Source organism: Euprymna scolopes, chromosome 20 (assembly GCF_053919585.1).
Source record: "Euprymna scolopes isolate OS-2025 chromosome 20, ASM5391958v1, whole genome shotgun sequence".
Lineage (NCBI taxonomy): Eukaryota > Metazoa > Mollusca > Cephalopoda > Sepiida > Sepiolidae > Euprymna > Euprymna scolopes.
Window position 1 is genome coordinate 64,097,354 of NC_136501.1, and position 14,245 is coordinate 64,111,598.

The 14,245-nt window shown below is 32.2% G+C and overlaps 1 protein-coding gene across 1 annotated transcript in view; it reads right to left on the reverse strand.

Annotated features, from left to right (window-relative positions):
• Positions 1-1,679: 1,679 nt before the first annotated feature.
• Positions 1,680-14,245, reverse strand: part of LOC145241446 (putative peptidyl-tRNA hydrolase) — a 28,168-nt gene continuing 15,602 nt past the window's right edge. Inside the window, exons 2-5 of the mRNA XM_080104407.1 lie at positions 11,621-11,837; positions 10,038-10,137; positions 7,793-7,838; positions 1,680-3,496 (exon numbers count right to left, since the gene is read on the reverse strand). Coding sequence (XP_079960533.1) covers positions 3,287-3,496; positions 7,793-7,838; positions 10,038-10,137; positions 11,621-11,837 — 573 coding nt within the window. The 3' untranslated portion in view covers positions 1,680-3,286. The remainder of the gene's footprint in view (positions 3,497-7,792; positions 7,839-10,037; positions 10,138-11,620; positions 11,838-14,245) is intronic.

Here is a 14,245-nt window from a genome sequence, read left to right on the forward strand (position 1 = left end):
AGGGGCACTTTGGATTTGAATAAAAAGGAAATGTGTCTGTCTACAAAGATTTCTCCTTTACTGACAAAGAACAGGACAGAGATTACACTTTAATCCTAGCCCAAAGGCAAAGAATGCTATATTGAGAGTCACTTAAATACCTTTGGAAAATCCTCCTTCTCCTTCCGTTGCTCCACTAAGCAAAGACTGAAATAGTAGGGTAAACTAAACTTAATTCTTGCTAGGGTAACTAGTGTATTAGAAATTCCAAAAAACCTTTGAACTGTATTTGAAGATTTTTGTTTCTTGGCATTTTGCAATATTTATTCATGTATTATGTATAAAAACGTGGCCGTTTGGCTAGGAGCAAAGTGTGGTAGCTGTTCTGATACCACACTTCATCTATTTGGTCCTCAATTAGTGAAGGAGAAACTTTCTAGACGGAAGCAATTTTTATCTTTATTCCAACCCAAAGTTCCCCCCTTTTGGGGAGTTGGATTTCCCCATATTAAAAAAATGACCTTCTGTCTAAATCTGCTCTCATGGGGTGGGGTGTGGCATTCAAGTAAATAGAGCACAAACCCTTGAACTGTATTTATGCAAGTGACATAGGTTTCTTTCCCTTTTTCCACAAATAACTTTCCAATCATGAATAGTATCATCTATTGACCTCATGTTGTTGAACCAATGTAGTCCCAAAATGGATGATGGAATATGAGTGATTATGTTGTATATACAATGAAAGACTTACTTATTAAAGAATTGGAGGAATGTTATGGAAAGTAAAGTTCTGAGAGTGAAGGTTATCAAAAGTGATGATCAGTAGTTGTAGTGCTGGAAAGCCACCCAGAAAGAGGAAAGTTCTGTTCAGTTTGTAGAAAGAGCAACTAATTTTTTTTGTAGTACTTGTAAACGATTGAGTACAAAAGAAATGCAGTTGTATTACAGTGAAGATCATATTTTTTTGGATGAAGTATGAAATAAGGACCTCAGAAGCCAAGAGACTCAACCAGGACACATTCCAATTGACACCAGTTGACTGCCAACGTACATGTTATTTGTAAACAAACATACACAACCTGCATTGTTTTATTCATTGATTTTTAATTTAATATATATAAATCTCACCTGTCTGTTTAAATGTATGTATGTATGTATGCATGTTTGTATGTCTGCCTAAAACTTTTGGCAGAGGCGACGGATTTTCATGAGATCGGTAACGTTTTGAAGCTCAACCCTTCAGACCACAAATATCGAAAAATTGGCTAAAAACATTAATTCCTTCAACCTGAACTGGGCACTTTTCTGCAGGGAGGGGTTGCCTGCCTCTTACCAATTTTTGTTTTTTTGTTTTTTTTGCTCAACACACATCTCCAAACACTCAGGCATGTGTTTTATAAATTTAAAGAAATTGGCATTGCAACATTAAAACACGGAACAGAAATATTTAAAAACTAAATTACTATTTTTTGATAATCAACTAAAATGTGCACGTAAAGCATATGCCACATTCATTTAAAATTATTTTTGTTTCAGAAATATTTTTCTTTGCATTCATTATACGGTAGTAAAAATTAGTTAAAAGATGGAAAGTGATATAGCCAGGTACTGTACCAACACTGTTCTATAATCTAGTTTTTTTATAAAAACCTTCATAACGATATACAATGTAAACACAGCCAAAAAGATTCCAGGAAGAATTTTCATTTTTTTTTTTTTTTGTTTTTGCTGGGGTGGGGCATTCTACCGGATGCGAAAAATTCATCTGCTATCACAAATGAATTATCAGAACATTTTTACTAAGAGATAATTTTCACTAGAGATATAAAAATAATTTCCCAGGTTATATGAACACTTTGGTAGAATCTTCTTTCTACTGCCCTATTTAATTAATTGCCTCCCACAATGCTGGTCATGGGTAAATTTCACCCCTCTCCCCCCCAAAAAAGAAAGACACTGGATTGGGATAAAAATAAAATTTGCCTTAATCTGGAAAGAGTTCTCCTTCACTGACAAAGGACAGAATAGATAAAGTGTAGTAACAGAACAGATACTACACTTTCATCCTAACCAAAAAAGCTACCATTTGGGAATTATTTTTAATCATCAAGTCATTGTTTGTTGATTTGAAACAAGTATAGAAAAATAAAAAAAAAACATTTTAATTTATTGCGAACTAGTATCAGAGTGAAATGCAAAAAATGTTTTCAATTCTTAACAAAATATTAAAATTGGTGATTTGTTTCTGAAGAAACCAAAATGCATTCTGACAGATAAAATTTCATAATTAAATTACTTTTTAAATAGGATTTTTAAAAAAGTTTGTTTTAATACTTTTAGCAGTTGCATTTTTTATTTCAATAAATAATAGATCAATAGTAAATAAAGAAAGCAATAATGTGCAAGTCACACAGAGATGCGAAACACAGACACATGAGAAGTCGTCACTCAAGTTTATCAACATAGAAATAATCTAATTTGATTATTTTTATTAGAAGTCAACAGTTTAAAAGTTATCAACAAAGACCAAGACATTTCAGTTATAGTCAACTAACGTACTTCCTAATTTCAGGCATAGTGCTACCAGAAGCAGTGACAAGATAAATCAGTTCCTTCACTTTTATTGTTGTTCAGTATTTCTATTTTGAAGTGATTTACTGAAATAAAATATAAGAAAAGGACATTATTTTAATTACTACTTTATTGATGCACAGTTCTGTGGCTGGCATCACTTCATAAACTTAAAAAATTTTAAAAAGCGTTTCCAATAATACTTAAAAAATAAATAAAATAAAACTAATTTCAATAGAATTATTAAAATAAAACCAAAAAAAAATTTCAATGATTATTAAATAATAAAAAAAAAAAAAAGATTGGCAAAACAATATAAAAAAAAAAAAAAAATTAAGTGTACAGACACACGTGAGAGAAAAAAAGCAAAGGAACTGATTTGCCTTGTCACCGCTTCTGGTAGCGCTACGCTGGAAATTAGGAAATATGTTAACTTATAACCGACATTTCCATTTCATCAAATCACCGGTTTAAAACGATGAAAACAAGTTAAATGTCATAAAAACCAAAATAGCATTCAAAATCACCGGTTTAAATATTAAAAAAAATGTTGAATTCAAATTTTCCTTTAAAATTTAAAACATGATAACCTTTTCTTTCGTAAGTATAGAAAAATGCTGGACGTCATCTACAAAGATAAGAAAGTTGTTTTAAAAAAGTAAAAATCCATTAATGGAAGCATCAGCAGTCTGGAGAATCATTCGTTAGTGTTTTTTTTTCTTCCATATCTCCATTCTCAATCAACTTTCTTCGCATACTCATTGATACTCTTAATCATATCGAGACCATTCTTATCTTTCATGTGTTGAGATAAAGCCGTCAAACATAATTCAAGAACGTCTTCCAGAATCTGCTGCTCGGCTGGCGAAAACTGTTCATTAAGGTAAAGTCCCACTTTATCTTTTGTTGGTGGGCAATCGATTCCAATCTTAAGCCTCGTTAATTTCTAAAAAAAAAATTTAAAAAAAAAAAAAAATAAATAAATAAAAAAAAAAAGATTTACTCTAAAAATATAACAAAACATTGAACATAAAAAAAAGATTGGTAATATGAAATATTTTTAAATAATCACCAAAAAAATAAAAGTCACCAAGGAGAATAAATCAGATTTTAAATTGAAAAATATAATTAGATGTGTACCTTACAATTATAATGTTATTTTTTTCTGTAAAAGATAAAAAGAAAAAAAAAAAAATGGTGTAAATTATTAGTTTTTGGGTAGAAAGATAATGCGTTTAAATTTTGCTTTCGAAGAAGTTCTAAGGAAAACAAAATGTGTATGAAGAATGTTTTCTTGTTTTGTCCAGATTTTACAATATTGTCATATATGTCATCCACATACAGTACTGTTTCGTTGTATCACAAATCACCAGTGCGACTAAACATACATCTTTCCCTAGTTGTGGATCGAACCTACAACCATCGCATTGACAGTCGGCAGCTCTCACCATCGGGCCATGAATGAGTGCCGTAAATATTTCTCCTCGAGTGCATATTAAGTCCACACTCACCTACAACAGTGCTCTAGCCATCAGCTTGTTTACAAACAAATTAATAGTGGGCTTCGCTTAATAGCTTAAATATGCGTCCGTTGAAAATATATTTACAAAGAGGGGGGGGGGCTTTAATTGTAATCCACATATAGTACTGTTTCGTTGTATCACAACTCATCAGTGCAGCTAGACATATACCTTTCCCCAGTCGTGGATCAAGCCTACAACTATCGCATTGACAGTCGGACGCTCTCACCATATATATGTATGTGAGAGAGAGAGAGAAACAATTCAGATAGATATTGATATAACCTCTAAAGTTATCTTGTTAAATATTCAGAGTCAGACCTAAATAGCATTTAAACTGACAAATCAAAGTTAGCTTCTAACTTGCCAATTTCTGTTTGTTATTGTACCATATTATTTGAATTATAATAACATAGCTAATTACGATTTATTAAAAATATTACTTAGTCCAGCTCAGACTGTTGTTAATATCAAACATTTTAAAATAATTCCATAAAAATAAAAACCAACATAACATCTCATTTTAAATTGAATAATATGAGTTTTTCACCTTAAATTATGTGTGTAAATAAGTAAAATTTAAAAACGAAAATGACTTTACTGCATTCTGATAAACACTGGCTACATACAGCTATTTAACATACAAGTTTTCTCCATTAGATTTTCAATGTCAGACCCAAATAGCATTTTAGCTGACAAATCAAACTTTGCTTCCGAGTTATTTGTTATTGTTGTACTGTTTTTTTGGCAATCTAATAACATAGTAATATTTTATTTAAAAATATTTAATTTGGCTCAAACAACTGCTAACAAAAAATATATTTAAATTATAATTAAAAACCGAAATAAGCAAGGGGATGCCATAAAAGACGAAATTCTGTCATTGAAGAATTGTTCTGTATAGTTTGGAGAATTATGGCTCACAGCACCAGAACTCTTTGCGAGTGGAACTTTTCTTTTCCATATGCATGCGCATCTTTTGCTGACAGGTTTACTCATTAAGCGTGAGTGAAAAACTAACTCCTTTCCCTTAGAGTTTGGCCCTTTATGTTCAGTAACTCTCACCACTTCACGTGGCTTATCTTGTCCCCCTCCATAAAACATGTCACACCTCTTGAGTCTTCTTCTGGTTTCCTTATGCTGATAGCAGAAAGAGGTGAGGTTGTTTGTAGCATTACTACGACAAGGATATATGGCATAATCACATTTGACACACCGGTTCCTGTCAGATCACCAAAGTTAAGCAACGATGAGCCTGGCCATTACCAGATGGGTGACCATTTGGGACTTCCAGGTGCTGCATGTGCTCTCCACATTGTTTCCAGTCGTCCTGGACTTCTTGCCACTGGACACAAGCAGTGCCGATTTAAGAGAGGTGTGGTTGGGGATTGCACAACTTTTGCCACATACTTACACACACATCGCTGCCCCTACAGGAGCAGCCTTTGTCTTTCGAGACTGAACGGAGGCTTACTACGACAAGAATATAATAGTGGTCTACTTTAAGTTATATGTGGAAACAAAGAAAAAAAATTGAAAACTGAAATTACTTTACTGCATTCCAGGGAAAACACTGATTAGGTACAACTATCTAACATACAAAATTATCTCGTTGGATTTTCAAAGTCAAACCCAAACAGCATTTACGCTGACAAATCAAACTTTGATTCTGATTAGCCTATTTTCATTTGTTATTATCATACAGTGTTATTGGCAATGTTATTGGCATATATAGCTACAATTCATTTCTTTTTATTTATTTAGTCTTATCCAGGTTTGAAAATCAAATTCTAAGAGTTGTCTAACATACAGTAGCGTCCAAAAGTTAAGGAATGGTCGATCATATTTTTTTTAAATGGCTTCTAACTTTATCTATGAAAAAGAGAAAAAAAAATTTTGGTGAATTTTCCAATGTTTAATAATGGTAGTTAAATATAAAAATCTTTTTTTTATTTTTGTCTTTTACATATAAACTAATTTAATTAAATTACTGGTGTCCAAAAGTTAAGGAACGGGGGAAATTATTAATGAAAAAACAAAGAATCCTTTCAGTATTTAGTGAAAAGCCCCTTGTTTTCAATCACACTATGGCATCTTTTGCTGCAAGATACAACTAATCGTTCACATGTTATAGGTGAGATATTATTCCAGGATTTTCTTATAAATTCCCATAAATCATCAAGATTTTTTTTTGGGGGGGGGGGGTCTGTGATCTTATCACCAATAATTTTCCAAACATTTTCAATTGGCTTAAGGTCGGGTCTCTGAGCTGGCCAATCCATAACGCAAATAATGAATCTATTTAGCTCTTCTAAAACTATTTTTGCTTTATGGCATGGTGCACTGTCTTGCATAAAGATATCAGAATCAGAAAGATTAGGAACAACATGTTCTCTAAATTCTCTGTACATTCAGGCATTTACTTTTCCATGAATCCTCACAAAGGGACCAGTTCCTTTTGAAGATATCATGCCCCATACCATTATACTACCGCCTCCAAGTTTTACTGTACTTTTAACGCACTTAGGGGATAGTCTTTCTCCATTTTTTCTTCTTATTTTTAGGAGCCTTAAAACTATTCTTATTTTAGTGTTATTACATATCACTATACATCACTACATGTTACATTCATCTTAGTTACTCTCTCACACAATTACTGAGTAGGATATTATTTGCCACAAATAGTTTTCTCCATACCAGCTATGAAGTGGAAGAATCTAGATAAACATAGAAATTGACATAATACAAGTATTTTGCCAACATTGCTCAAGAAATAGATATAAACTACTTGTTAAACAAATATTTTACATAATTTTCAAGGAATTTATCATGGAGAATATTTTTTTTTTATTCCTGCAACTTGAAATGGTCTGATTAAAAGTCAATGTAATTGCGAGAAATATTCATATGTAAGGGGGTAGATTTAAAAATTTGACGTAAAAAGGAATAGATTTGAAAATTTGACGTAAAAAGGAATAGATTTGAAAATTTGACGTAAAAAGGAATAGATTTGAAAATTTGACGTAAAAAGGAATAGATTTGAAAGTTTGACGTAAAAAGGAATAGATTTGAAAATTTGACATAAGGAATAGATTTGAAAATTTGACATAAAAAGGAATAGATTTGAAAATTTGACATAAAAAGGAATAGATTTGAAAATTTGACATAAAAAGGAATAGATTTGAAAATTTGACATAAAAAGGAATAGATTTGAAAATTTGACATAAAAAGGAATAGATTTGAAAATTTGACATAAAAAGGAATAGATTTGAAAATTTGACATAAAAAGGAATAGATTTGAAAATTTGACATAAAAACGAATAGATTTGAAAATTTGACATAAAAACGAATAGATTTGAAAATTTGACATAAAAACGAATAGATTTGAAAATTTGACATAAAAACGAATAGATTTGAAAATTGGACATAAAAACGAATAGATTTGAAAATTGGACATAAAAAGGAATAGATTTTAAAATTGGACATAAAAATAGATTTTAAAATTGGACATAAAAAGGAATAGACTTTAAAATTTGACATAAAAAGGAATAGACTTTAAAATTTGACATAAAAAGGAATAGACTTTAAAATTTGACATAAAAAGGAATAGATTTTAAAATGACATAAAAAGGAATAGATTTTAAAATTTGACATAAAAATAGATTTTAAAATTAGACATAAGAGAACAGATTTAAAAGTGTAACATAAAAAAATTTAATTACCTCTGTGTTAAGAGCATGTAGTACAGATCTCACTCCATTGTGACCACTGCAGAAGAAAATTGAAAAAAAAAAAAAAAAAAAATTAAATAAAACAAAAGATATAAACTGTTTGTTAGGTTTCATGGTATGTCAGCAATCATTAAATCATTTTATTTTGGAACCATAATTTTAATATCAATTAGTCATCACTTACCAAGGCCAAAAGTCACACAAGGAGAAGAGTTAACAAGATTGCTATTTTAACTTTTCTTTATGATAGTAAATCGTTACTTATCAAGTGAGATGATAAGCAATACTATGAGAAGATTGAAAATGAGATGTGGATTCAACAGAGTTTTACTTAAGAGAACACCTCAAATATTAGTTAACATAAAACTTGAAAACGACCATGTTGTAGTTTGCTAGGAAGCAGTTTCATGGTATTATGTTCTAGAGATGAAAGTTCTTAGAAAAAACTATGGTCATGGAAATTGTGTTTCATTTTAGTTGTACAAATGTAACAGTGTGGATGCACGGATAACAGCAACTGTGCGACAATCAATGTATGCAAATGACCGTGCCGTGTGCGAGGTGACGTCACAAAGAAAAAAAAAAACTTATATAAATGTGGCCCAAGAAGGACAGAAATAGATGTGTTACACATGTGGCCGGGAGTAACAGGGAAAGACGTGTCCTAAACATGGCCGGAGAAAGAGTACCACGTGTTCAACAAAGCAGAGTCTTGTTAGACAAATTACTTTTGAACAAGAGACAAGGCGGTATTCTGAAAGTACCTGTAAATAAATGTCTATTGTGTCACTTCAAAAAAAAAAGTGAGTCGAATTCTTTCGCTGTCTTCATTTCCTTGCGACTGTCTGCATACGTGTAGATCCCAAGTTTTGACATGTAACGACTATGTTACGTGTGTGTGTGCATTTGTTTTCATTATTTGATCAAATTACTTTTTTATAGTTTGAAAACTAGTTTCAACCCCAGTCATAAATTGAAATGGATTCTGTGAGAAAATGAGATTGATCTGAAATATATACTTTTTTTTAATTCAATATTGAATTTACTTTATTTTAATATTGGTTTAAAGAGGATACTTATTTAATGATTTATATTTGAAAACAAAAACAAATGGAAGAAAATAAAAAGTATTTAAAACATTTTTTTTCATCTTTTTATTGTTCTTCAATTTTATTCTGGAAGTACCTGTAAATAAATGTCTGTTGTTTCAACTAAAACAAAACAAAAAAAAAAGCTAGTCAAATTCTTTCCGTCTTTGTTTTCTTGCGACTGTCTGTATTAACTAATAGCTATGTTACACAAAGAAAAAATTGAAAGTGCGGTGATTGGTCAAAATTCCTTTTACATTGAAAAACAAAAAAATATAGAAAAATCTTTACGATGCACATACTCATGACTGAATGAAAATATATTCCAAAAATCATATAAATTGAACAAGTGGTTTATTTTATAAAGAAAATCATTTTAAATGATTTATGGAAAATCGTAGGTATTACCAGACTGATCTTGCAAGTTCGAATTATTGTAAAGTTATTTTCCCTTGTTTCAAGAAAACTACATGAGATAACTCCTGTTTGCTTACTCAAAACAGGTGATTGCACCGATTTTAATGACACTAACATTCATTTACCCTCATTCAATCCTGGGCACTGTCTGGTCTCCCTGCTAGTATACATATAAGTACTTTTTAAATTCTGCTTCATATACATGCATTTCATTCTTTCCCAGGAATCAGCAGTGTGGAGGAGGATTGTTCTGCCGGTCACATGATTTGGATCTCAGACCCAGAATCCCTAAAACCATGTACCAACCCAACAACCACGATGAAAGGAAAAGAATTAAGGTCTATTTATGTTGTTAGAAGCAGACATACCTAGAAACCAAGTTAGGCAAACCGATTGGATGGAACTACACATTACACATTAAATTTGACAACATAGTTATAATTTTGTTAAAGTGCCTGTCTCAGCATTATATATTATAAATATTTTCTTAATTTTTATTCAAATGTGTTTCATCCTTGCTCAGGAATCATCAGTGTGGAGGATTATTGTTCTATCAGTCACATCATTCGAACTTCAGTTTATCTTAAAAAGATGTGTATATATTTTGAATAATAGATTTTTCGACATTTAAAGCAATCCATATATCAATATTGAAACAAGATCAATGAGACAAAGAATCGATTTGAATTTCACTGATAATAAAGCACATCTTAAAAAAAGAAAAAACTCACTTGGCACAACCTCCATCTTTTAGCGTAATCTTTCCAATTTTGCGTGCAATATCATCGTGGATCAAGTAGACATTTTCAGGCGGCACACAAAAATGACGAGCTAGAGTGATGAAAAAAAGAAGTTAAATGACATTTTTCCAATCAGATTCTCTAATATATAAACTTATCCAGCTAGATTTTTAAAGTTGGGCCTAAATCACATTTAAGTTGACATATCAAACTTTGATCATGACCATCCAATTTATATTTGTTATTGTTGTACCATGTTATTGCACAAGAATAATGTAAGAGGTGGCTTAAATAAATTTCCAGACGTTTTTCGTACAGGCACTTTTATTGGTAATTTACACATGAAACTATTGTCCCCTTTTTAAAGTAATCTCCTCTGACTGCAATGCACTTGTTGTACCATTCCAACAACTTTCGGAAGGCCTCATGGACATCCTCTTGGGTGATTATGTCAATGACCCTCGTCACCACAGCCTCTTTCATCTCTTTGTCTTATAAAGACAGCCTCTAAGGTTTTTTCTTGAGCTTAGGGAATAACCAAAAGTCACAGGGAGCAAAGTCTGGACTATAGGGAGGGTGAGGAACTGTTTTACAAGTAATTGTGTGTACAGTTCCCACACTGACATCAAACTGTGAACTTATTGTCTCTATAGACACACGACGGTCCTTATCCATGAAATTCTTTATTTGGCCAATCAACTCTGGTGTTCTGATTTCCTTACTCTTCCCACACCTCTCATCATCCCTCACAGACTCCCTGCATTCCTTTTTATCTCTTATATCACTCAAAAACTGATGCTCACTTCATGCAAGATGGTCCAAAAGCAGTTTGAAGTATTCCATGTTTCTGTGGCAAGTTTAAAACAGAATTTTATTGCATATTGTCCTATATAAGTGTCCTTAAGTCCAGATTGCATTTTTGAAATTCACCAGCTGTGATAATCAGGCTTTAGTAGGGTGTATTCCAATTCCTGTTGTAGCTCTTCATTTGAACCCAAATTTATAAAAATTGGTCAGTCATCTCATAAGATGTATAGCAATACTGAATTTTCAAGAGTCTACAATTTTAAATGCCTGTACAAAAAAGTATGGAAACTTATTGAAGGCACCCCATACTTCACTACAGTTTAAAGAAATTAAACAACTTCACCTAGACCACTGGTAATATGAAAACATTTTTCAACATGATTGAAAAATAAAAAGCAATAAAGATGAATAACTCCTTTTATAATTGAAGAATATAAAAAGAGTTATGTCCTTTACAAAAGAAAATTTTATTTCTTTTTCTGTATAAGTTTTTTAAAAAGAAGTATACATACGATAAGTTGGATGTAATGTAAAAATGTACTGAATTAAAAACGAAACAAAATTTAAATTTCCATTCAATTTTTACAACAACCATAAAACAGAGCATTTTCCACAAGTTTTACCAAAAATCATTTTATTTTTAGAACAGATGAACGGATAAGGGTGAATTTACAGGTCCACCCTCCTTTTGTTGGGGGACAAGAAAAAAAAAAAAAAAGGAAAGTAAATGTAAGAAGTTGGTCCGATTAAAATCTAAAATGGTTTACCTGCTTTTGAGACACTTGTTCCATTGACCATCATTGGCAATTGGGGTTTGAGAAGGATGATGCTAACATCATCTAAATGGCTCATTGCAACATGTCCGGCAACATTATCAGCATCATCCACCCAGTCAAGATTCAATCTGTCGGCGAGGCAATCAAGTACTTGCAAACCTACACTGTTACGGTTTAGAGACGATTTATTATTCCCTAAACCAACAATCTAGCAGAACAAAACAAAACAAAAAAAAAACAATTTTAATATCTTGCAAAACATACATAAAATATTCTTGTGATTAAAAACATTAAAATGCATAAGTAATAAATATAAAATTTATACAACAAATAATTAATAAAATGTCATTTGTTTTTTAGAATCCCTTTGAGGCTTCATAATTTGTGTATTGATTTTTTGCAGACTGTTATCCTCATCTTCATAGTTGTTTCACTACGTTTCGGCTAACTCATCCTCCGACTTTGGCAAAGTGGATAGAGGTGTTGAGTCTCTACAGTTCCAGGTGAGCATTGTCTGAAGATAACGATTTCAAACCTATCCAAGCAGGCCAAAGGATTAGTTGGCCAAAAACTATGGAAGGCAGTAATTACTGGGGATACAGTTATAAGACTCAACATTCCTATCTCGTTGCAGTTAATAATCGTCTGAAGAAGGCCAGAGGATGAGTTAGCCAAAATGTGGTGAAACAACAACTATCAAGATGGGGATAACAGTCCGCAAAAGAATAAATACACTTATGTGTTTCTATGAATAATAGCAATGGAGAGACACTCATAAAGTCAGGTCAATTCACAATGAACCGTTGTGACACATCATTAATAGACCAAAGAGTCCTCAGAACAACATCAGTCGTACTCTACTACAGCATAGTCTCGGAGTCCACAGACAAGATCAATTGACAAAAATCTCTGAGAAACCATGCAAATTACTTCAAGAAGTCTGAAGTCAACCCCAACACAATGGTTAGCAGTAGCAAGCTCAATGGCACCACCTCACATAAGGAAGGAAGAGGCAACTCAAAAATGGATTCAAAACATCAAAGAGGACACCAGAGACTTACCAATCCAACAAATTTTAAAAGATGCTCCAGATACCTCCAGACTCAAGTCCAGAAATTTCGGCCCAGTTGAAACAGGTTGGTTGGTTGTTTTTGTTTTACATCATATCAACCTTTTTCAGGTTATTTAATGCCGAATCCAGTTATTTTCAGGAACGATGTTTTTTTTTTTTTAAGTCAGATTCTATTTAACCTATAGTTGGGACCCTTACAGGTGCTACCACTCCGGGTCAGAGTGGACCTGGGAGCAATGGCAATTAAAGGGTGGCTCCACACTCCCTTAGGCCCGCAAGGTGGGGCCTCACCATCGGATATAGTTTGAGGTCATATCCAGGACCAGCTGAAACAGGTAAGAAGGAATGAAGAAACAATACTTTTAAAGGAGGGGACATCGTTAAAGACCCAACTTTGCACCTCCTAGGTTTTGTTATAAATAGTAAGAGGCAGTGTGTAGCTGCAAACCGGATCAGAACAGGACACTGCAGGACTGCAATAAACAAACACAGGTGAAGACAACTAGACTCCCAAATCTCCCCAAAATGCAAGGAAGTCTCCCAAGATACCTGATTCTACACTGTCTAGGCATCCGACAGGAAGGAGGCTATGCAACAGCCCGTCTATCTGAAGAGAATTTCTTAGACTAGCTAAAAAATATGATACTACTACTAACAGACCAAAGTATATGGTATATCATTACTATTAATTGCATTGACAACATTCCCATTTTTTTTCCAAGTATTAACAAATCACTACTTATAAAAGTTCAGGATAAGGTTTTTTTTTTTAAATAAATAAACACATGTAGTAATTATCTGTGGACCTGGGAGCAATGGTAACTAAGGGTCAACTCCACATAGCCCCCAAATGGAGTCTCACTACCAGATGTTTTTTTAAAGTTAAACTCAGGACGGAAAGTGTTCAACTGAATTCCAATCGACATACGCTTAGTGTCAAGTGGAATTTCCATGAACAGAGTTTCTTTCAAGAATTTCCGTCCTGTGAAATACAAATGTCCTTGAAAGTCACATTTTCTTACCATATTTATTGGTTTACATGACATTTTGACTTCGCTTATTTTATGTCTTTTCAGCATCGCCTGTAAAGGGTAAATAAATAAATAAACAGACGCAGCAATTATCTGTTGTCATTCCGTTTACATTTATAATCATCCATATATTAATACGATAGCATATGTGCTATATTCTGTGTCACACTTACATCTGGGTCGTTTAATTTTCATGTCATAAATAATTTTACCAAGAATTATTCATAAGTTTTGGTTTCAGTTTCAATTATAACTGATGGCACTCCAGTAATCTATTTTTTTTTTATAAATAATTTTATCAAAAATTCTTCATAAGTTTTGGTTTCAGTTTCAATTATGGCTGAACGTATTCAAGTTTTATATACATACATATATTTTTTTCATAAGCTTTTATTTCGGTTTTGATTCAAGTTAATGCACCCAAGTCATATGGATATTTTTTTTTTTTTTCGAAATCGCAACTTTATAATATATAAAAAAAAATGATAGAAAATTAACTCTAATATATACAAA